Below are 24,723 nucleotides of genomic sequence, written 5' to 3'. Positions count from 1 at the left end.
ATTGATCATTAGAATTCGTGGTTCACTTGTATATACAAAACTCACGAAAATTGGTATCCAGCAAATAATAATGACTCCACAGTATATAGATTTAGACCTGTCTGTAACTGAGTCATTTTTTTAAAACTTTATTTCAAATTGCAACCATATTTGGATATTTGGTCACAATATTATAATGAGAATTGAGGGAGATCCCTATTAATTTTGAGGAAACTGTGTGAAATCATAATCTAAAAGAATAATATCATAAAGTAAACAGAAATAGAACAGGGCCATCAGGTCATAATCAGCTTTGCATCTTTATAATTGGGGAGCTGTGTTTTGTAGCTTGCTCTCTTATTGGACTTTTATATATTTAGAAAGAGTAAAATAGCCTACAATAATAACCACCAATAGAAAGCAATGTCAAAAACAACATTTTATCCCCTTTAACTATGGTAAACCAGTTATGGGAGCTTGGGGATATGTGAGCTTGCTCATAAAAAGCTCTTAATTATCAATTGCATTCATTGTAAGTCTGTCACTAGTAGAAAAGATAGTAGAGATGTTTTCTGGTGTATAACTTTAGGAGAATGATAATTATTTATATTTCTGGCCTGTATACTACTGGTCTAAACCGATTGTCTCCCCACTGAAGTATGAATTATAATTAGAGCCCTATAGTTATCAGTATGTCTGTCTGTCTATTTGTCTATCTGTCTGTAACACTTTTTAGCTTAAGATCATTATGAATTCACATTTTTTACTTAAAATGTCTGTCTGTCTGTCTGCTGTCTGTCTGTCTGTCTGTCTGTCTGTCTGTCTGTCTGTCTGTCTGTCTGTCTGTCTGTCTGTCTGTCTGTCTGTCTGTCTGTCTGTCTGTCTGTCTGTCTGTCTGTCTGTCTGTCTGTCAAGAAAAACATAAAGATACAATATTTTTTTAAATTTTAAAAGTGTATGTCAGTTTGGTCTTAAAATTGGAATATACAATCTTTAGAATTTCTAGAGTTATGCCCCTTTTTAACATGAAAAAAAATGCAAAGCTTTAGTAGGGGCATTCATATCCTAGACACATTCTTCTTTGATTTGATCAGAGCTGCACAACTGGCATATCAATTTTGTAATGTTGATGCTTTATAAATTTGATTTGATTTTTGGTGTTTTAACGCCTTGTTTTAAGCACCACTTTTGGGCTATTTCGTGTGGGCCAGTTTTTATAGGTGGAGTATACCAGAGACAACCACCTTGATAGAAGAAATAAAAATCCTAGTCAATAAAGATTTGAGTCGAGTGCACCTGCAAGAGTGGGGTTCAATCTTGCAACCTCAGTGTTGACTGGCTAGTGATTACTGTAGTAACTTAGACCAATCGGCCACTGAAGACCCTATGCTTTATAGAAGATCTTACATTGTTTTGTTTTCATGAATGTTGTGCCCATAGTCAATTTTAGCGTGCACTTTAAAAAGTTGTAAAGAAAAATTTACCTACATAAATTACTTTTTCAAGTTTCAGTTTAATTTTGCCATGTTTAAGTTAAAATAACTTTATATCACAAAAAGTATTATCTTTACTAAATTTTAAGTAATGGAACTGTTCCATGTTCAAGTGTTGTAATGTTAATACATATCAAAAAATTATGCACAGTTATTTATGATAAAGGAAATTTAATAAACTGCTAAGGTTATTTTATAGAGAAACAAACATTTTATTCATCTCACTGTAAATTTAAATTTTGTAGTCCCCTTTTCTTTACATTTTTGCAAATTGTGAAGCGAATGACATTTTTTCTAATTCATTATTCTTGCTTTGTTACATTGGTAATGCTATTTAGAATTACCAATTTTAGGTTTTTGTGCATAAACTTTTAAAAGCAGTGAAATCATTTAAAATCAAATCATAGCATTGAGAACTACTAAAAACATGCAGTCTTCAAATTTGATGTCTTTCATTTTTGTTTCTTCAGAGTTATGTCCCTTAATAATTCATTTCAAACCTATATCTGAGATATTTGCTAAATGACTTTAGAGTGTTTATCTTTGATAGCCAATATTTATTATTAGCTATGACTTGTCTTAGTTAACCCTCCTATCCTATTCAGAATTTAGTGGAAGGTCTAAAGAAAGTGTTTTATTTACTTTATCCTAGTATAACCAGTACCAGTAATGGAAATATCAACCAGTATAGAAAGGCCTTGACTATATATAGTATATAATTTAAAAGGAAGTCTTAAATATATTTTAAAAACATTGTCTGCAAAATAATACAAATAGATACAGAAAGCATATTTGTAACTCAGATGTTTCGTCTAAAAATCAGTCATTTGGATTTTTCAAACAGATGTTATGGAATTTGTTATTTGCAAAGAAATTCTGGGGGTAAATTGAATAGGTGGTGATTAAAGGGTAATAACTGTACATAATTTAAATAAAACTCTTTGTCAGACTTTAAATTTTATAAACAAAAGATTTGAGACATATATGCACCTGATAATTTTAAACTAACCATTTAGGTTTTAAAGTTTAAATTTAACAATATATTTTGTGATATATTTAAAGTTCTTAGTAAAAGTAGTTTTGAGGGAATGTCCAATATACGATATCCTTTAATTATATAAGTCACATAAAATATCAATTATAGATTTTATAGCAAATAACACATCCTTAAAAAAGATTAATTCACATTCGTAAAAAGAATAAGTATGTTTTATGTCCAAAGACCCAATGCCAAAAAAAAGTAAGAGTTAAATCTCCCCTGTCCTCAATATGAACTGGACATTAGGAAAACAACAATTAATCAGTTTATCTCATGTCCCTAAAATCCAAGAAAAAACAAAAATACAAATGAAAAGAAATAAACAATTCATAATTTTAGAATTTTTATCCAACCTTCTCTGTCACTAATTATAAAAATACATGCATTTCAAATCTGTTGTATAACGTATGAAAACAGAATAAAAAAAGTTTTCACAGGAAACGAGTAACCCTTCATAAGTTGTTATCAAGTATCAACATAATCGAATCTGATCGTAATCTCATAAACCGTAGACATGACCTCAGTAGATTGTTGATAGCTATGTGACTCATATATAGATATAACTAGTAAATACAGACAAGTAAGGACGTGCAATAGTATAAGGCTGTTTTTCCTTAGGTTAGATATAAGAAGATGTGGTATGAGTGACAATGAGACCATCCCCATCCAAATTACAATTTGTAAAAGTAAACCATTATAGGTCGATGTACGGTCTTCAACACATAGCCTTGGCTCACATGGAACAGCAAGCCATCAAATTAAGGCCCCAAAAATTTACTAGTGTAAAATCATTCAAATGGGAAAACCAAAACAAAGTTTTGTATGATTTAAAGATAGATGAAAATAAACTCTCAGGAAATTGTTCTTGCACATGTCTGATGCAAGCTTAAGTGTGCTTGAATCAATTTATATCAAACAAGAAACAGTATTGTGATTGTTAAAGTTAGCTGAATTTCAATTTTGAAAATTATGAACTTGGTTTATCACAGTAATCTGACTTTAACCAAAAAAATTAAGGCAACTTTTATAGGCTAAAAGTTAAAGTTTTTGTTTATCACTCTTTTACTGATTTCTGATTTCCAAACTTGTGCATCCTACAATATTCTATATTTTTTTTACAACAATTTCTATAAGCATTCCACAGTTTTTTTTTTAAACTTACCACAGTCAAAACTATTGGTGACATATCAAGTTCCAGTTGTCAATTGAAAAATGTAATTTCTATTATTTTATAGATCTCTATCCTGTCAAATAGGTTTTGATGGACTTTTTTCAGTTGCTTTCAATGGGTTGTAGCTTTCCTCCTAACTTTTTAGAATTACAACTCTTGATTGGGAATATAAGGGAAAAAAAAGAAAAAAAAAGTGTTAGATATAAACATTGTACATGTTAAGTCAGGGGGCTGATCCAGACATTTTTAAAAGGGGGTTCCCAACCCAGGAGAAAGGTGGGTTGCTATTATGAAATGGTATCTACATTTGAAAAAACATTTGTGGATGATAACTTTAAGCCATCTTAGATATTCTACAAAGGGAAAGAAATAGTAAGAGGATGAGGTAATTTATGTTGTAATATTATTGTAGGGACACCATTCTCACATACCAGCAGAGCTTTGATCATGATCAATCTCAAAAACACAGACAACAAACCTCCTGAGTTTTACTGGAAGACATATACTGCTACTATCAAAGAAAATATGAAAGTTGGAAGTTCAGTTGTCAAGGTAACAATCTCTATTCAATCTCTGGATGCCAAAATTCCAGAGCCTGATTGAAGTCTTTTTTTTTAAGAGAAAAATCAAGGAACTGTTTGAATGTCCAATAAAGGCATTGCCTTTCATGTGATTTGGTTTAGTTTCAAAATTTGTTAAGAAAAGTAACTTCAAACATTTTTGTATAGAAATAAAAAGATGATGAGGTATGATTGCCAATGAGACAACTTTCCACAAGAGGCCAAATGACAAAGAAATTAACAACTAAAAGTCACTGCAAGGCCTTTAGAAAAGCCCATGGCTGTTTCCATCATATTGATTCATGTCATAAATAGAACTCTTATTCCTACAAACCTGCGCCTTTTCATAATATAAGATGTCATGTAAACAAACGCAGATCTAGGAGTTTTGGCTGTATCATCTGTCAATTAGGAAAACAAAATAGCTTAAAAACAGAGTGAGTCTTCACTTTCTTAAGAATACAAAGTAATGACAATTATTTAAATTGATGCAAAACAGATTACTTAAAATTATGAGAAAGGAATTAAAGTAGAATAAAAATTACTTTATTATTCCAGGTTGGGGCATCTGATCCTGATTCCACAAAATTGATATATAAAGCTGTCAATTACAAAGATGAATTTGAATTCCAACAAAATATGTTAGTAACAAAGAAAGAACTAGATGCAGAAGTCCATCAGAGGTATATGGTAAATATTTCTGTCTCAGATGGTACAAATGAACAAGATTATGCTACTGTTGAAGTGTTGCTAGAAGATGTGAATGACAATGTACCTTTATTTACCTCCAGTCTGAAGAACTTCTCTATCCCAGCTAATGCTCTAGGCAATAGAAGAGTTGGACAGTTGACTGCAAAAGATAAAGACATATCGAATGGAGGTTTTACATTCTATCTGGCAAATGAAGATCATTTTAGAATAGATAACTTAACAGGAGAATTGTTTGTAATGGATGATCACGTTAAGTTCCAAGCTAATGTGATGTATAATATGACTGTCAATGTCATGGACCATGGACAACCTCCATTGACTACATCGGCAGAAATAAACATTTTCATTGACATAACAAATCATAACCCTCCAAAATTTATAAATGGGCCATACTCAAAAAGCTTCAAAGAAAATGCTAATATCAATTCTAGTGTGATTACAGTTCAAGCTAAAGATAAAGATCCCGGAGATGCTGGAATTGTCTGGTATAAACTTGTCCCAAACTCAAAATACGACGGCAAATTCCATATTAATGAAAACTCAGGGGAAATAACTCTTATGGGGAAGCTGGATTATGAAGGAGATAAATATTACGAGTTGACTGTGCTGGCAATAGACAGAGCTGATGATCCTAAAACTGCCACCACCCATGTTCAAATACACATAACTAATGTTAATGAAAAACCACAGTTCTTGGAAAAAATGGATGGATTATGTGTAAAATCTCCTATAACTAAAGACCAACTAGTTGCTATAGTGAATGCAAGGGATCCTGATGATAATGATGTTCTAAGTTATTCTCTTAACGATACAACACATTTTAGAATTGGAAATAAATCTGGTGAAATCAGAGCAAAACATAAAGTGGCTATCAATTTAACAATATCTGTCATCGTCAAAGATAAAGGTGGACTGATGGATACTAAAGAAATAGAATTATACAATAACCCCAGTCTTGTCATTACACCCGCCATTATAACTGTGGACGTGACAGAAAACAGTACCGACCATTACATAACTAAAGTCAATGCTAGTTCTAAACAGACACTCTCCTACACATTATTTAATTCCACAGGATTCTCCATTGATTCTAATGTAAGTACACACTATATGTCTTTAAAATCATCATTTTAGCTTAAAAGGACTTGTATATATTTTAACCACCATAGGATTTTTGGCAGGATCTTCTTCAATGTAATCACTCAATTTGGGTTAAAATTTTACATAGCTACCCTAAGATTTTAAGTAGATTAATACACTCAAAATATTAAGTCAAAAGCATCATTGAAAAAAATTTTGAGGCATAAACTTCTTAAATTTTAAAGGATTGGTACGATTTTAGTTGATCAAACTTGTTAGCACTATTTAATTTTGAATAAGATTTTCACAAAAATGAAGCAAATATAAACATGTAAAATAAAGATAGTTATTTATTGAATTTTGCAGATTTTGTTGTCAAAAATATTTCTCTATTTTTTATCTTAATTTTTAGGGTACTATAACATCAGATGGACCACTGGACAGGGAGACTGAAACAAAGAAAATAACAGTCATACATGTACAGGTCAACAGTTCTTCAAGTTCTTGTCTAGGGCAGGTAAATGAATTTTGAGATTATTTTTATTTTCTATTGAAACAGATTTGCATATCTAAGTACATACTTCATCAAAGTTAACATTTCTATGATATAAAAGATTTTAAGTGCTTATATGAGGGTAGTGATGCCATTACTGTCAGTTGTCCGTCAGTCATTTTCAGCTACCATTAGTGTCAAATTGGTTAAACTTTTACTGCAATTCGTCAAAATATCTTCTGGTGATTCATCAGAGGTCTCAAATAATTATCATTTTTTATTGTCTAAAAGAAAGTGTACATATTTTTTCATGCACTAAAAATTACTGTTCACGTCATTTGGATAGAATTTTTACTGTTATTCGTCATGAAGGTACCTCCATAACAACCCTTTTATTTGGTATAAAAATGTGTTGTATCACATATTCTTCGGAATTGTATCTTTTACAAATAAAGCAAACAGTGAAATTCAAGGGAGGAATCGTGAATTATTATTATTATTCATGTTATACAGATTTTCATGGATTTCATGGGTCAGGTGAACATGTTCAACAAATTACAAATTTATCTAAAAGCTTGTGAACAGACTTTGGCAAAATTATGAAATCAAATATCCCAAGTTTACCTCAATCAATGAAAATTGATAATCATGAAAAGTAATAAACCCATAGTATTGCATATTTCATGTTATTTGGAATCTGTGTTTAAGCTTACAAATGATGAAGTGTTAAAAACATCAAAATTTGCCAGGTGTAACAAATATAATATAAAAAAGATGTGGTATGATTGTCAATTAGACAACTCTCCACAAGAGACCATATGACACAGAGATCAACAATTATTTGTCACTGTATGGCCTTAAACAATGAGCAAAGCCCATACCGCATAGTCAGCTATCATTCTTTTACTGTATGAAAGTAAAGATTGTCTTTTGAAAGACAGTTTCTTTTTCTCTCCAAGACGGTGTTTATACGTTTATATCTTTGTGACAGTGTTAAATATAAAGTATAATGAAAATATGTAGATTTCAAGGAAACTTAAAATGAGAAAGAGTATGATTTTAGCAAAAGAAAACTTGGTCATACTATGTGTTGGATATTTTGAGTACATATCCAAAGCATATTTCAATCTGTAATAATAAGAAACATAGGATTGAATGAAACCCAGATTTTATATCTTCTCCTACAGGTCAACATTAATATCGAAGACATTAATGACAACCCTCCACGATTTGGGTTCCAGTATGACACTAAAACTATTCCAGAGAGTTTGTTGTCAGGAACATGTTTCTTTCCATTACCTGTAGAAGATCCTGACTTAAATACAAAGGTAAATAACTCTGTAAATTTTTGGAAAATGACGCAGTCATTGTTCCATAACTGCCGACCTGATTTCTCTGCCTACTGCGCTTGGTTTCGTATTTACTAATTTCAATACAAACTGGAGGAATGTGCTTGTGTTATCATTATGCATGAGCATTGTGTAGTAATCAGCCAGGAACCAGTTTACAAACTAACTGGTTTCTGTTTGTATTCCACTACAGTCGAAGAAAGTGTTGTAGTTTGACAGGAACCAGTCCAGAATTTTGTAAACTACAAAACGTAATCGGTTATTATCATTCCGTTTTGGTGTTTCATACCGACTTATATGGTTTGAATAAGCTTAAGACCCTTCAAACATTAATGTGATAGGTATATTAAAGACTGTTTTACAAAAGGATGAAACTGTTTTGCTTTAAAAGTCGTACTATAGTGATATATGTTATGTACGGATTTCCACTCTCACCGGTTAATTTCTTCTTTTACACGTGCTTTTGAAACTTCCTGTTTAAACATCGCAAGTTTTAAAATTGTTTTTTGAGTGAATTAAACTTATTTTAACAATCACGAAGCGTTCGGGAATCATTTCAAGCAGTTTCTTCTTCTCTTTGATGATGGAAAATAGGATTTCTCAAGAAAATACCGCAAACGATCGCAGAGGAATTGAAACGTACAAGTCAAGTCGGCACCTGGTTAAATTGGCATCTAGTCAAATCGGCACCTATTTGACGTCAATTCGGCTTCCAATAATATTTATTATAATATTTTCTATTCAATTAATTAATAACTGTTACCAAGTACATAGTGAATATTAGGTAAACAACGAGACCAAAGTGAATATGTTGTTGTGTATAAAAGTAAACAACGAAGCTATTGTTTTAACCATTAGACAATTATTAAAATTAAATGAAAAACTATGAGTCCCTTTCAATAAATCAAACTTTCATGCCAAATAATTAGCAAATTTAAGGTGGTTTTTTTTTCAGTAATGTTTAAACAGCATTAAATAAACAATCCTGTAAAAGACTTAACTGGTTAAATAATGCATAAAAATATCCAATAAGGCTATTTTATTTTTTTCTGGGACGCCTTCCTAAGACGTTCGTAGGAAGGCTTCCTAAGAAGGCGTCCCAGAAAAAAATTAACATAAGCCTTGTGGTCATAGGAAGGTGTCCCAGAATAAAATTTAAAAAGCCTTGCCAGACGTAATAATTATTTGGACTACTCATATATATCATTAAAAATACACCAAAAAATTCATGTAGTTGAGAAAAATAAATACATTCAAAATGTACATGAACATCCAAAAAAGTGAAAGTTAGTATTAACTCTTTTTGCTTTAAAAATTTACAACTGCATTTAAGTATTGAATGCTTTCTTTTGTAAATTCATTGAGGTGTAAAAGCGTTGACCGAAGTACTTTTTGTATGAAGCGCGTAAGCGCTTCATTCTAAAAATGTGCACACGGTCAACGCTTTTGCAACCCTATGAGGTTACAAAAAGAAACATTCAATACTTATAATTACTTTTTTTAGCTAGGATCATGAAAACACGAATTTTATAACTTTTTTATTCAATTCATCTGTGCACTTTATTGTGGGACCACGTGTTATCATGAATGAAAAGTTTTATTGAGTGATGCAATTGCTTGAGGAATAACATGTGATGTGCAGTTAGCCAATCAGAATAAAGTATTATAATGAAACATATATCAAATGTAATTATAACAAAATACATTACGTTGTAAGAGTTATCTCCCCAAACACTGTTTTTCTTGTGGCCACCTCTCCTTTGTAATCGTAAAAGATTTTATTTTACCAAATTGCTCGTTACATATTTAGGATAAGAATATTCGTTTGAACCATAGCTCTATGGGGACTCTATATGAGAGTTATTCCCCCTTTTTCATTTGATTCAAGCGATATGCATTTTCAACTGGTAAACCATAACTGATAGAGACCTAGGGTCTTCATGAGGTCATTGGTACTAAAAATGAAAATGAGGTCAATGTCAAAGGTCAAGGTCATATTATAAATTTTGATTTTGGCTTATTTTCACTTCTTTTCAAATACTGTATGACATTTTGACAAATAATTTTTCATAAATTATTAGTTGCGACATGTCCTTACTTGTATATTTTGGTTGAAAGGCTGCGCATACAATAAAAGGGAGTTTTTGTCCATCTTACATTTAAAATTACGCGTCAAGTGGTAGTACTCATTAACCAAACATATTAAAGACCTAGGATATTTTGATTCAAGGTCCATGGTTTGTGACCTTGAAATTGAGGTCAAGGTCATAGGTTAATAGGACGTCATAAAGCCATAGGAACTAACATTTTAAACTGATTTTTCATATTTCAATATAAAAATAGATCTTTTCTAGTGGAAAGACTTCAATTGTTCTCTGAACAATTTGTTTTTAATTTACATCATATTTTGTGGGAGAAGGGGGTTCAGACTATGTGGTATCAGGTCTGTTTGTGCCCAATACACTTTTGCACCTCGCACGTTCACACCCAAGGTCCGTTCGCACTCTACTCATTCGCGCCCAATTTTAATTCAAATTCAAGTTGAATAATTGGAAAATCATGATTGTTGTTTTAAATTGCTTTGGTGTAAATACTGAATGTATTTTTAGCTTGGTATGAGTAAAACATTGAAGATTTTAAAGGAAAAACACAAAAGATAATTGTTTTTAAGCCCTTTGATCTGAAACAACAAAACAATAAAATATAGGAACCAAAATATAGCAATCCACTATTATAACCAAAACATGATAAAATTTATTCAACACACAGAAAAAAAATAGTCAGAATCTCACTTCATTATGAAAGAGGTCAATGAAACAAAGTATAGCAATACACTAACCAAAACATGATTAAGAGTTATTCAACGCTAAATAAAACGTTGACAAAATACCACTTTATTTAGAAACGATTATTATTATCTTTAACAATACGCTATCCAAAACATGATTAAGATTTATTCAACACAAAAAAAAAATGCTGTCTCACTTTATTTTGAGACAATGACAACAATTATACTTATAAGAAAACACTTGCTTACAGAGTTATTAAACACAAAACCAATTAAGATTAGTTGCGAACATGTAGGGTGTGAAAGTGAAAGGGGGCGAACATGAGTTGGTGCAAACGTGAATGGGCGCGAACGGACCCGGATTCAGCCTATGTACCAGTGAGAAATATAGAAGCCTTTCTACGGTATTTATTTGTACAATTCAGGTAGTCTTGACCTATTCATTTGTCTTAAAAAAAAAACCCAGCCAGTTGGCACCTTCACTTCACACACACACATATACGAATATCAATTACATGTATATGCTTACGAGACATGTTGCATTGTTAAACTAATTACGGTATGTGAAAATCAAGACTTGCATAAAAACTATCCCAATATTAGAGACAGTGGCGTCATTTTTCTTCAGAGCTTTCAGCTCTTTGATTTTTATATACCGGTACAGGTGAATATTTTGTCTCAATGTCTAGAAATACACAGGAAAATTGTAAAATATTTTGGCTTTAGTAGGCAGGTAAATAATGCTTAAAGATAACAGGTAAAAACCTTTTTGGAACAGTTATTTTTTTTTTTTTTTTTAAAAGGTTTTTAAATCTGTACGTGCCATGAAATTTTCTTTTTAAAGATAAACTGCAATTCAGACCTTTATGAAAGCTTGCTTATTCAATAATCTCTGGACATAACATGCTTACAAATTTCAAGTTGTATGAAATCAAAGGCATTGAACTACACAAATAAAAATGATTTTTTTCAATTGTCTAATGAATGCATCTTTTAAGGTTCATATACATAAACATTGTATTCCATTTGTATTATGAAAATGATGAATTATTTTTTGTTTATAATAATTCTACTACATGTAATAAATTATTTCTTTTTCTTTTCCTGTACGTGCCATGAAATTTTCTTTTTTAAGATAAACTGCAATTCAGACCTTTATGAAAGCTTGCTTATTCAATAATCTCTGGACATAACATGCTTACAAATTTCAAGTTGTATGAAATCAAAGGCATTGAACTACACAAATAAAAATGATTTTTTTCAATTGTCTAATGAATGCATCTTTTAAGGTTCATATACATAAACATTGTATTCCATTTGTATTATGAAAATGATGAATTATTTTTTGTTTATAATAATTCTACTACATGTAATAAATTATTTCTTTTTCTTTTCCTTTTCTCAGCTTAATTTCAGTATTATAGAAGATGATTCCCATGGCAAGTTTAAAATTCAGCCATACTCAAACCAAACAGGGGGGTGTCTTGTCTTAAAAACAAGTCTAGATTATGAATATATGCCTGATAATCTAAATGGATTATACTCATTAAAGGTAAGCATTTTTAATTCCCAAAATTTTAGTTTGAAGTAGATCAAATTATTTTTATGCCCCACCTACGATAGTAGAGGGGCATTATGTTTACTGGTCTGTGGCTCCGTTCGTCTGTGTGTCCGTCCGTTCAGGTTAAAGTTTTTGGTCAAGGTAGTTTTTGATGAAGCTGAAGTCCAATCAACTTGAAACTTAGTAGACTTGTTGCTTATGATATGATCTTTCTAATTTTAAAGCCAAATTAGACTTTTGACCCCAATTTCACGGTCCACTGAACATAGAAAATGAAAGTGGGAGTTTCAGGTTAAAGTTTTTGGTCAAGGTAGTTTTTGATAAAATTAAAGTCCAATCAACTTGAAACTTAGTACATATGTTCCCTATAGTATAATCTTTCTAATTAGATTATTACCCAATTTCACAGTCCATGGAACATGGAAAAGGATAGTGCGAGTGGGGCATCCGTGTACTTTGGACACATTCTTGTTTCATTTTGTTTTCTATGAAGTTGTGGTCACTTCAACTTGAAACTTAGTTTAAATGTTTATTATGACATGAACTATAAAATGAATCCCAAATTTCTATTTTTAAAACTCATCAAACATAACCGGTTTATAATTCAGTAATCTATCCATGATTTTTTTTTTTAATAAAACTTTCATCAGTTGTTATCAAATCTAAACATTTGAAAGACCAATTTCCAAGTTATTAAAAGGCATTGAAAACCAAAAGTCCCAAAATGTCTGCTATATCTGGACAAGACCATCTATGTCTGTAAAGGTGTTGAATGATTGATTTTTAGATTTTGATTTTTAGATTTTGATTTTTAGATTTTGATTTTTAGATTTTATTAACAGTAAATTTACAGAAAACAACTGTATCAAGTGATGACTACTGAGCTTTGTGATAACATTGGGGGAAAACATCTATAAGCAGTGGTTTTTAAAAACAAAAAAAGGACCACACATATAATTTTACACTCCTGACTCATTTTTCAACATTGGAAAGACTAATTTATGAACAATTCAATAACAGTTGGGACTTGAGGTGCAAAATAATTTATTTTTTATTTGTGAGTAATTTACAATGAATAAGATGAATATTTTAGATAAACTTGAGATTCTATTGTGTGAGATTATTTTATATTAATTATGATTTAGGCAGAAGTAAGTGATGGTAAATACAGCAGTACAAGAGAGATCAAGGTCCACATACAAGATATCAATGATAATGATCCTATATTCAATCAAACGCAGTATTATGCTGAAATCAGTGAAGTAAGTACATTTATATGTAATGTTTAGTGCTATCATATGTTATAAGATTCGAATAAGGAATAGACAGTAAATTTGATAATGTACAAGGTGCTGGTTATATCTAAAATGGAATTCAGTTTATTTTGTATATCAAATTAAGATCTTTTTGAAAAAATATAAATAACCCTTAAAAGAGTTTTTATCGAGAAGTGTGACAATTCACAGTTCAAACACATTTTCTACAGCTAGCCAAATAGATATTTTTGGGCAAGATGTTGATTGTTAGAAATTGTCAAAGAATGTTTTATACTTGGATGTGCTTTGCCATGGTTCAGTTGATGGTTTAATCAGAAACTTTACACATGTATACAATATTGCTTAATTGTTTAATTTAAAACTATATAGAAATATTCACATGATTTTTATTTGTGTTATTATAGAATGTACCTCAATATACAAGTATAATCCACATGACTGCCTATGATAAAGATGCTCTGGATGAGGGGAAATTGAAATACTCACTTGAAGGAGGTAGGTACCTATATATTAACTCAAGCTCTTTAATTTGTATACATTAGTATTTCAAGTTGAACTGCAGTTTAAAGCACTTTATACTGCAACTAGTTGTGTTTATTTCCTAAATATAGTAACACAGCTATATTTTATGCAATGTCAATTTCATCATGGAACACCTTTTCCACAGTTAGAGGTTCATTAAGGGATGAAAATAAGTTTGAAATATGTGTTACAATTTAGATAGCTATCAATTTATTTATTTAAGTTGCAGTATAAAAACAATATTAGGTCAATGTCAGAAAAATATCAACTTTTTTGTACTCAGCGCAAAACTGGAGAATAGCTCGGTAGAACCTCGCCCTTCCCCAGTTTCTCAGCCTCATACAAAAAAGTTGATATTTTTCTGACATTGACCTTATATTGTATATATATAAAATTAAGAAGATGTGGTACGATTGCTAATGATGCTACTCTCCACAAGAGACCATATGACACAAATTAACATCTATAGGTCACTGTATGGCTTTCAACAATGAGAAAACCCATACCGCTAGTCAGCTTTAAAAGGCCTTGAAATGATAAATTAATATCATTAACAGTAGAAAGAAAAACATGACCTTGTGCAATGCCAAGATACAGACAGAGTATAGAGCTATTATAATTAGAAGCTATTTTTTTATGTTTGATTGTTTTGGTAGGGGTGGGGGGTCTTTTTATTTAATTGTCCACAAGGAAAGTGTGTGTCTCAATTGAATTGATTTATTTCTGCAACATGCTAAAAACACCTCTGATAGATGTATTGTTAAATAACCTTTTATTGACATTATTAACCCAAGTTATCTCTTATGTTTTCAGATGATAGTATGTATTTCATCATTCAGAACAGTAGCCATTTTGGTGACTTAGAAGTGAACACAAACCTAAATAGAGAAAACCGATCATCATATACAGTAACAATTATTGCCCATGATTCTGACGGACATACAGTGAGTTATAACATTCAATTTAGTCTGGTAGTATAAGATGTTTCTGATCAAATAGAATATATTTTATCTTAGGTTCACTTTGTTTTCTTTCAATGATTTCAATAGCATATGCATTTTTCAAGATATTTTTATTAATTACTTAAATTCATGTTTTTTAAATTCTTTTTATTGGTTATTATAAAACTCCAATGTGTAAAATTAGTTTCAAAATCTGGAACTTATCAATAAACTGAACTGGAAATTAACTCTTATTTTTAAGAGAGACTAATCCATCGAACTAGCATATCAACTTCCTATGTACCAAATAAGTAATGCAGGTGTATCTTTATAATGCTCTGTCAATCTTGTTTACCAATGCATGAAGTTAAGCTCAAAATGTTTCTGTTACAGGGAAGCACAAATGTAAGCATAACCATTTTAGATGTCAATGAATTCAAACCAAAATTCAACAAAGACTCATATTTGTTTGAGACATTAGAAGGTAAGTTACATTAGAATTCATAATTATGCAATTTTAAGCTAATAAAGGCATAGAGGTTATTCTTGAATTTAAGATATTGCTTAAAGCAATGAGACAATTAGTTGATTCAAATGCTTCTTTAAATCATATGTTTTAAAATAATTTACATGATGTGCCAACAATTTCATACCATCAAACATGGAGTTGATAACCTGAAACTTGTGGTATTATCCAATCAAAATGAACATACCAAAAGTGTAACATCAGAACTATGTATCTTATTTACTTAAGAATGTGTACAAGTAGTTACAATGTTTTACTTTGATCTGAATGTTTTTCTTCAGGTCCTATCAGTAAAGGTTTTGAGATGGTGATATCTACAACAGACCCAGACTTGGGTGACAACGGAACAAATAGTTTTACATTGATAAATGATTATGGTGGATTGTTCAATATAACTACATTACCAAATAATACTGTAAGTAAAAGGGGTGTGTCAGTCCAATATAATATATCAGTTTGAAATAAGTGGAAGCCTGATATATTTAAAGAAAAAAAAACAATGTTAGATTTCTTATTCATGTTATCATGAGGTTTATGTTTTGTCAATACCACATCAAATGAATGTGATGAGTAGTTTTAGAAAGACCAGGATTTAAATACATCAACATAGCTACAACTATGGAGAATTTCTTTAAACTCCTCAGAAAACATTGAATAAATAGGGTACATGTAACATATTGCAAATTTAATCCATTAAAAAAATGCTAACTTTCATACATTTGACAAATTTCTGATCTACATCTTTTAGTAAATAGCACAGATGCAATATGAAGACTTTAACATGTCATACTTGTGTTGATGATATTTTAAATGAACAAATAACAATGACATCTGTATTTTAGGGTGTTATAACAGTGTTGAAGGAGCTTGATAGAGAATCTCAAAATAGTCAGAAAGAAAATGGAACAGCTGTTTATAGGTTACATGTAAAAGCCGAGGACCATGGAATCCCAGCTAAATCTGAAGTCACTGTGGTAAGAAGACTAAAACAAGATAGCAACAACTATCCAAGCTCAACCCTAAATTATTCTTAGTTATAACAGGGAAAACAGTCAACAAAGTATATACTCTAATAAGACCGTCATATTTGTACAAGTTATGTCATGACTGCCAGACATGACTGTGCCTGAACCCTTGCAAAGCTTGAATTCAATGTTTTGCTCAATGATTCTAATGAAGAATGCCAATGAGACCACTCCTCTCAAAAGACCAAAAGACACAGAAATTAACAAATATAGGTCACAATACGGCCTTTAACAATGAGCAAAACCCATAACACATAGTCAGCTATAAAAGGCCCAAAACGAAAAAAATGTAAATTAATTTATATAAGAAAACTAACTACCTAAATACATTTCAGCTGATTTTATTATTAAATTGCTTTGTTTTAGGTGGTTCTACATGTAGAGGATATAAATGATTGTAAACCACAGTTTACCCAGCCTCATTACCATGCTGAAGTGTTAGAGGGGTCACATAAGGGTTTTTCTATCCTGACGGTCACAGCCACTGATTGTGATTACTTAGAACAGTACAACAACATAACATTTAGACTAACAGGCACAGACTCAGGTAAGATATGGTACTGTGGAAAAGAAGTGGGAGTTTTTTTTACAGTAAATTTTTATTTTTAACAGCTCACATACCTGCCAACCCTCCTGTTTTGAGTGGTTCAAATGGTGAATTTTCCGGAAATCTCACGCTTGCCGTTCTGCTCCCATGCGGGATTATAGAATCTCCCACTTTCGAATATTTCAACCCGGAATTACCTGCATTCGCAATTCTCAGACTTTTTCATTACTGTCAATAGAAATAAATAAACAATCCCCAATCATTGGAAAACTTTGGTCAGTAGTTTTTTTATGTTCGATTTATAAGTAATAGAAATTCATTTCTGCTCCATCAACTGCAACAAAATACAGGTCTTTGTCTGGACCAAGCGGCAGTGTAAAAAAAGAAGAACTGATAGCTGCAAATTGATGTCAAGCAGACTAAATGAAATTTTTCCAATTTTTACGACCAAGTTCACTGACACTTGGCAATGAATCTTCATTTTGAACATCATGTTCAATCAACTTTCATAATCAAAATTTCTCCCTCAGCTATCATAGATCTCCCTCTTTGAAGGTTTTAGAGGTTGGCAGGTATGCAGTTCGTTTAAGCTGACATTACCACCTTGTTAAAGAAATTGCTTTACTGCTATACACTAACAATCATGAAGATCAATACCGGACAAATCAAAAGATAAGTACACATAGGAGTCTTTTTTATCTTGGTGTATGTAACTTGCAGAGGTTTTAATGTGATGTAACCATGAAAATGGAAAATTAGTGGGAGAACAAGATACCAGTTAAATTATGAATGTCCTGAAAAAAAGGCTGAAATATTGGAAAAGATAAATTCAAAGATGATATTGTTTGTATTGAAAATAAGATTTAGCATTTTTTTTTTTTTTTTCAGATCTTTTTGAGATTAATAACAGTGGGGAGATCCATTTAAATACCACTATCAGTGTACAGTCCCATAAAGACAAGTTCAATCTGACAATTGTTGCCACTGATTCAGCAAACACTAACCAGGTGCGTAAATACTGTTTATATATCATTTGAAAAAGTACATATTGATGGCAGATCTTTGATCTGTTGAATTATTCCTAACTTTTTAGCTCACCTGGCCCAAAGGGCCAAGTGAGCTTTTCCCATCACTTGGCGTCCGTCGTCTGTAGTCGTCCGTCAATCATCATTAGGGTATCTAGTTTAAAAAATGTGTCCGTCCAACCAACCAAGATGGCCACCATAGCTAAAAATAGAACATAGGGGTAAAATGCAGTTTTTGGCTTATAACTCAAAAACCAAAGCATTTAGAGCAAATCTGACTGGGGTAAAATTGTTTATCAGGTAAAGATCTATCACCCCTGAAATTTTCAGATGAATCGGACAACCTGTTGTTGGGTTGCTGCACCTGAATTGGTAATTTTAAGGAAATTCTGCTGTTTTTGGTTATTATCTTGAATATTATTATTGATAGAGATAAACTGTAAACAGCAATAATGTTCAGCAAAGTAAGATTTACAAATAAGTCAACATGACCGAAATGGTCAGTTGACCCCTTTAGGAGTTATTGCCCTTTATAGTCAATTTCTAACCATTTTTCGTAAATCTTAGTAATCCTTTACAAAAATCTTCTCCTCTGAAACTACTGGGCCAAATTAATCCAAACGTGGCCATAGTCATCTTTGGGGTGTCTTCTTTAAAAAAATTGTCCGGTGACCTGGCCATCCAACCAAGATGGCCGCCATGGCTAAAAATAGAACATAGGGGTAAAATGCAGTTTTTGGCTTATAACTCAAAAACCAAAGCATTAAGAGCAAATCTGACAGGGTTAAAATTGTTTATCAGGTCAAGATCTATCTGCCCTGAAATTTTCAGATAAATCAGACAACCCATTGTTGGGTTGCTGCACCTGGATTGGTAATTTTAAGGAAATTTTGCTGTTTTTGGTTATTATCTTGAATATTATTATAGATAGAGATAAACTGTCAACAGCAATAATGTTCAGCAAAGTAAGATTTACAAATAAGTGAACATGACCGAAATGGTCAATTCACCCCCTAAGGAGTTATTGTCCTTTATAGTCAATTTTTAACAATTTTCATAAAATTTGTAAATTTTTACTAACATTTTCCACTGAAACTACTGGGCCAAGTTCACTATAAATAGAGATAATTGTAAGCAGCAAGAATGTTCAGTAAAGTAAGATTTACAAACATATCACCATCACCAAAACACAATTTTGTCATGAATCCATCTGCTTCCTTTGTTTAATATTCACATAGACCAAGGTGAGCGACACAGGATCTTTAGAGCCTCTAGTTTAGACTCTGAGCGACATATTGTATAGATATAGACCAGTACTTGTCTGCTGTCTGTTTTTGAAGACTGTAAATTGACCTTATGATGTCTCATGTAGATATATACCTTACATCTCCTTTCAAAATCATCTTTTCAGAGATTTTTTTTTCTCCACATGTGGTCTATTTTATTAAGATTGTTTTAAAACATTTATATATTACAGTTTTTGTTGAGCCTGCAACTTTTGTTGCAGAAAGCTCGACATAGGGATAGTGACCTGGCGGTCAAGTCCATATCTCAGATACTATAAGTAATAGGGCTAGTATATTTGGTATATGGAAGGACTGAAAGGTGTACATGTCCATCTGGGAGGTGTCATCTGACCTTGACCTCATTTTCATGGTTCAGTGGTTATAGTTAAGTTTTTGTGTTTTGGTCTGTTTTTCTCATACTTTATGCAATAGGTCTACTATATTTGCTGTATGGAATGGTTGTAAGGTGTACATGTCTAGCGGGCAGATGTCATCTCACCTTGACCTCATTTTCATGGTTCAGTGGTCAAAGTTAAGTTTTTAAGTTTTGGTCTTTTTATCTAATATTATATGCCAAAGGTCAACTATATTTTGTGTATGGAAATATATTATGATCTATATGTCAGTCCCGCAGGTTTTATTTGACCATGACCTCAATTGCACGGTTGATTGCACAGTGTTAAGTTTTTGCGTTTTGGTCTATTTTTCTTAAACTATAAGTAATAGGTCAACTATATTTGTTGTATGGAATCTTTGTTAGCTGTACATGTCTGCCTGGCATGGTTCATCTGACCTTGACCTCATTTTCATGGTTAATTGGTCTTTGTTTAGCTATCTTGGTTAATGTTAAGTTTATGTGACAGTTGTAATCAAGCTTTATACTTAGGACTATCAACATAATATCAATGATAAGTAAAGAAGGCGAGACATTTCAGTGTGTGCACTCTTGTTATATAAAACAGCTTAATTATGATTCAGGAATCTGATTTTGTTCTGAGCAATTTTTAATGCAACAACCAATCTTATGTACTAAACTTAATAGACTATAGACCATAAATATCTCATATTTATTTATGGTCCGATACACACAAATATATTAATCAGTTCTTGTTAATAAATCTTGAGTCTTTCATTTGATTAAAAAATTTAAAAGAAAAATCATTATTGTCAGTGATCATTTCGAGGAATTGAAGATTGAAGATTGAAGCATTAAAATATAGTTTCTATTGCCTCTTGAATGATAAATTATTCATAGCAAAATTCATTTTTTCTTTCACTTTTTCAGGTCCCACTGACTGTATTGATAACTGATGTTAATGATCACGACCCTGTGTTTACTCATCCGATCTACAATTTTTCCACCCCTGAGACTGATGGCACTGGAGACATCGTGGTTGGATTAGTCAGTGCTACCGATGAAGATTTAGGACAGAATGGTATCGTTACATATAGTATCATATCTATTGATGTACAACATGTATTCAATATTTCACAAGTAAGTTTCAAACATGTTTACATGTATTAGGTTGTAATTTCTTTGGGTTTGTATGCCCTTCCTTGAACAATTTAGTGTTGTTTACATAATCGGGAATGATAAACATCAATTCTGTGAATAAAATTTAAAATTTTGACTTCTCAAAAACTACAATTTTTTACAAATTTGTAAAATGTTTTCGCCTGAAAAATAGCAAAATGACATTATGTTCATTTTCTTATGCTTAGATTATATAACTAGTACTGTGTATAGATTACAACATGCCCTTTTCCATATTGGCCCTGGTATCATCCCAAGACTCCAATATCGGGCCATAGGCTTTAGCTGAGTTCGATATGGGGCGAGGGGATGATACCAGGACCAATATGGAAAAGACATGTTATAATCTATTTATCACATATTTAAGTTCTGTAGACAGGAGAAAAAGGTTCAATTATGACTATCTGATTAACTACAAAAGGTAACATCTAAACAAATTTATCACATTTTTCATATTTAATTTTTTCCTGTACTGCATACCAATATATTGTTACATTCCCCTTAATTTTTAATATGGTACTACACAAAAGCAATAATTTTGGCATTATTGAGGCTCAATCAAAGTTAATTGCACATTGTTAATAGTAGCTATTGTAGCAAAATTCTCATAATTTTCAGTACAAACACTGTCATTGTTAGCCCTCAATGATGTGACGTCATTTGGAATCAGGGCACACTAACCAATAACCTCTTTCTTGCCACGGGCAATTTTAAGGTTATAACATATTCAAAACACAACGTATTCATAACAAATATGTGATAAAGGCTTTTACAAATTTGTAGCAAAATCAACAAGTTATGAAACTACTGTATAGGGGAAGAAGTTGTGCATTATTTGTGTTGTTGAGTATATATTGCAATTTAGTTTTTTTGCTATAAAAATTTTACAGGATGGTACCATTACAGTAATTGGAGAACTAGACAGGGATCAGTGTATTAGTAATAGGTACCCCTTTACTGTTATAGCCAGGGATAATGGACCATCTAAACGGACTGTGAGTATACCTCAGGATAGGGAGGGGTGTAGTGTTGGGTAGACAGAGATCAGTGTATTAGTAATAGGTACCCATTTACTGTTATTGCCTGGGATAATACATCTTATTGCTAATCCCGGCTGACCCAGCCGCTTGAACTTTTGACGCATACAACAATCCCTTTTCCATTGTGGCGTCACATATTTTGTTTATGACGTCAAAATTTTACTGGAACCTTTGTGATATCCAGTAATGGCGGACAAATAATGATAAGGTGCATGGAACATCTAAACGGACTGTGAGTATACCTCAGGATAGGGAGGGGTGTAGTGTTGGGTAAACAGAGATATGTGTATTAGTAATAGGTACCCATTTACTGTTATAGCCACGGTTAATGGATTGTCTAAAAAGACTAAGTATATCACAGGATAGGGTTGGGTTGGGTTGCCACAATATAAAAGAAGATTAAAGCTTGTAGGCAATGTAAAGCTGTAGATTTGCATATTCAACCAAATATTTTTCAAATTCAGTTGTGCAAAGAGCTCATATTCTGTTATGTTATGATTTAAAAAAAAAATGATGTTTTAAGTCATTGTGATAGCATTAGGGATCTAGACATTTGTGTTTAGCCTTAGATTTGTATTAACCATCTTTGTAGATAAAGAACAGAAGAAAACAATCTTCAATGAATATCCCTATAGTAATAAAATATAATGTGAGGTAATTTCTATGATCATATGACATTGCATACCTGTCAACCTGTGACGATGAAAATGCAGGTCATGACCTGCATTGAAGAATCAAATCTCAGGTCATAACGCGTACAAACTTTTTCGAGCTGAATTTCAGTATTTATGGTACATTTTCTTATAATGTATATCAAAGATACCAAAACATCAATGCATGTTCACTTTGTTAAGTCATTTTAAATCTTATTAAATATTATTTCATTTCACTTTTACAGCTTTTACATTAATGCTAGCAAGACAAATCTTTGTTTGGCTTGCTTGCTTTGTTTATATCAATGTTTGCTCAAGCATGGTAATTAAGATAGGCGGGGCTTCAGCTTGTATACATCATACTTAAATCTTATTGGACGTTATGTTGGAGGTTAAGGACACTAAATTTTAAAACATCACATGACACATATTCTCACATGTTTCCTTACCTGTAAATATACAATACAGACAGGATTCTACTTCGTCGAAATTATCTTCCTATTACGCCAGTTCATTTTCACAATCGTAGAAACGGAAGACAATTTTTTTTTCAGAGATCCAACTTAAAGACTGTCGTCAAGCACTTTTAGTAAAATAGCTATTCAAACACCTACTCTGATTTTGTGATCTATTGGATTGGTATTTCACTTGACCCCTATATTTCATCTTTTAGTACTGTGATTTTTTTAATGTTATAAAGTCAACATGTAGCTTTGCTATGTAAAATGATAGAGTCTGAAGCGAGATGGTGTATCAAATACTCTTGTTTTGTACATTTTCAAGACAAAATATTCATCTCAAACACACCATAACATAAAAAAGGTGCACTCGATTGTCTCTTTTCGATACAATTGTTTCCCATTTTTGTGAATATTTTCTTGAGTTGCATAATCGAAGGACAGACATGGAAATTACTGACTGAACTAATAGATTGATATGTTATAAAAACAATATTAGGTCACTTAATGTTGAAGGCCAGTTTCTCAGCCTCATACAAGAAAAAAGTTTATATTTTTCTTTCATTGGCAAATTATTGTATTTTTACAGGTGAGAAAACATGTGAGAATATTTGTCATGTGATGTTTTAAAATTAAGTGTCCTTAACCTAAGACATAACGTCCAATAAAATCTAAGTATGATGTATACAAGCTGAAGCCCCGCCTATCTTAATTACCATGCTTGAGCAAACACTGATACAAACAAAGCAAGCAAGCCAAACAAAGATTTGTCTTGCTAGCATTAATGTAAAAGCTGTAAAGATTTTTATAAGTTTGTGTTACTCGGTCTTATGTGCTTTTCTTTTTGAGAAAAATACTACAATCATCAAACATTAGAATTTAATGTAATTCTTAAATGTTTGAGACTAGTGACTATGTAGCCTTTAAACATAATACAATCATTTAACAAGGAAATTAGACTATGATAAAATATAGTAATACATTTAAAGGAAGTATAAAAAAAAAAAAAAAAATTCAATTTTTTTTAAAAATTGTATAAAGGTATAAAAATAATGAAAAGTTATATTTCAATCTGTATTTAAATTTTATATTTTTATGATTTAATCTTTTTCACCCATAAAACGTAAATATAAGGAATAATTTTGAATGGTGACAAATAAGGGGAAATAACTCTAGTTCAGTTTGTAAACCAATGGTGCAATTTATTTACGACCTAAAGCTAAGGTAATTGGTGTTAATTAACAGTGTGTTTGACACCAAAGCTGTGAAGTGAAGCCATGCACTTAATGGGTCACTTAATTTGACAGTTTACATAGCTAGATGAACTTCCTGTTCATGGAAGAATTACGAATTTACCGGTATTTCAAAGGAATATTACTTATGAAATCAATCTCAAGGCTAAGAAATACGGGTGAAATCGGGTCATTTTCGGAATGCCCGGGTTATTTCAATGACCCGGCGGGTGTTCCAGGTGATCCCTCAGAATTGTGAAAATCTCGGGTCACACCCGCAGAATACGGGTCAGTTGACAGGTATGCATTGATGCTGCAGTCAAATGTTAAAAGTTGACCCCTAATGAAATACCTGTATGGTTTTCAATGTTGTGGACTGCTTGATGACAATGTTTAGATGTATAATACATTACTGTGCATTCTCTGATTTTAA

General features: G+C 31.7%; 2 protein-coding genes across 3 annotated transcripts in view; both read left to right on the top strand.

The window, feature by feature from the left end:
• Positions 1-15,462, top strand: part of LOC139489441 (protocadherin Fat 4-like) — an 89,067-nt gene extending 73,605 nt beyond the window's left edge. The window contains exons 53-61 of the mRNA XM_071275765.1: positions 4,095-4,234; positions 4,801-6,048; positions 6,446-6,550; positions 7,714-7,854; positions 12,069-12,215; positions 13,370-13,486; positions 13,906-13,996; positions 14,837-14,967; positions 15,358-15,462. Coding sequence (XP_071131866.1) covers positions 4,095-4,234; positions 4,801-6,048; positions 6,446-6,550; positions 7,714-7,854; positions 12,069-12,215; positions 13,370-13,486; positions 13,906-13,996; positions 14,837-14,967; positions 15,358-15,462 — 2,225 coding nt within the window. The remainder of the gene's footprint in view (positions 1-4,094; positions 4,235-4,800; positions 6,049-6,445; positions 6,551-7,713; positions 7,855-12,068; positions 12,216-13,369; positions 13,487-13,905; positions 13,997-14,836; positions 14,968-15,357) is intronic.
• A 313-nt stretch (positions 15,463-15,775) lies between these two features.
• LOC139489521 (protein dachsous-like) overlaps positions 15,776-24,723 on the top strand; it is a 33,272-nt gene continuing 24,324 nt past the window's right edge. For both annotated transcript variants that reach the window (XM_071276013.1, XM_071276014.1), the window contains exons 1-6: positions 15,776-15,905; positions 16,333-16,464; positions 16,882-17,062; positions 17,951-18,069; positions 20,659-20,868; positions 21,798-21,902. In XM_071276013.1, coding sequence (XP_071132114.1) covers positions 15,795-15,905; positions 16,333-16,464; positions 16,882-17,062; positions 17,951-18,069; positions 20,659-20,868; positions 21,798-21,902 — 858 coding nt within the window. In that variant the 5' untranslated portion in view covers positions 15,776-15,794. The remainder of the gene's footprint in view (positions 15,906-16,332; positions 16,465-16,881; positions 17,063-17,950; positions 18,070-20,658; positions 20,869-21,797; positions 21,903-24,723) is intronic.

Source organism: Mytilus edulis, chromosome 9 (genome assembly GCF_963676685.1).
Source record: "Mytilus edulis chromosome 9, xbMytEdul2.2, whole genome shotgun sequence".
NCBI lineage: Eukaryota > Metazoa > Mollusca > Bivalvia > Mytilida > Mytilidae > Mytilus > Mytilus edulis.
Note: the sequence above shows the minus strand (reverse complement) of the source record. Positions and strands in the feature narration are given on the sequence as shown.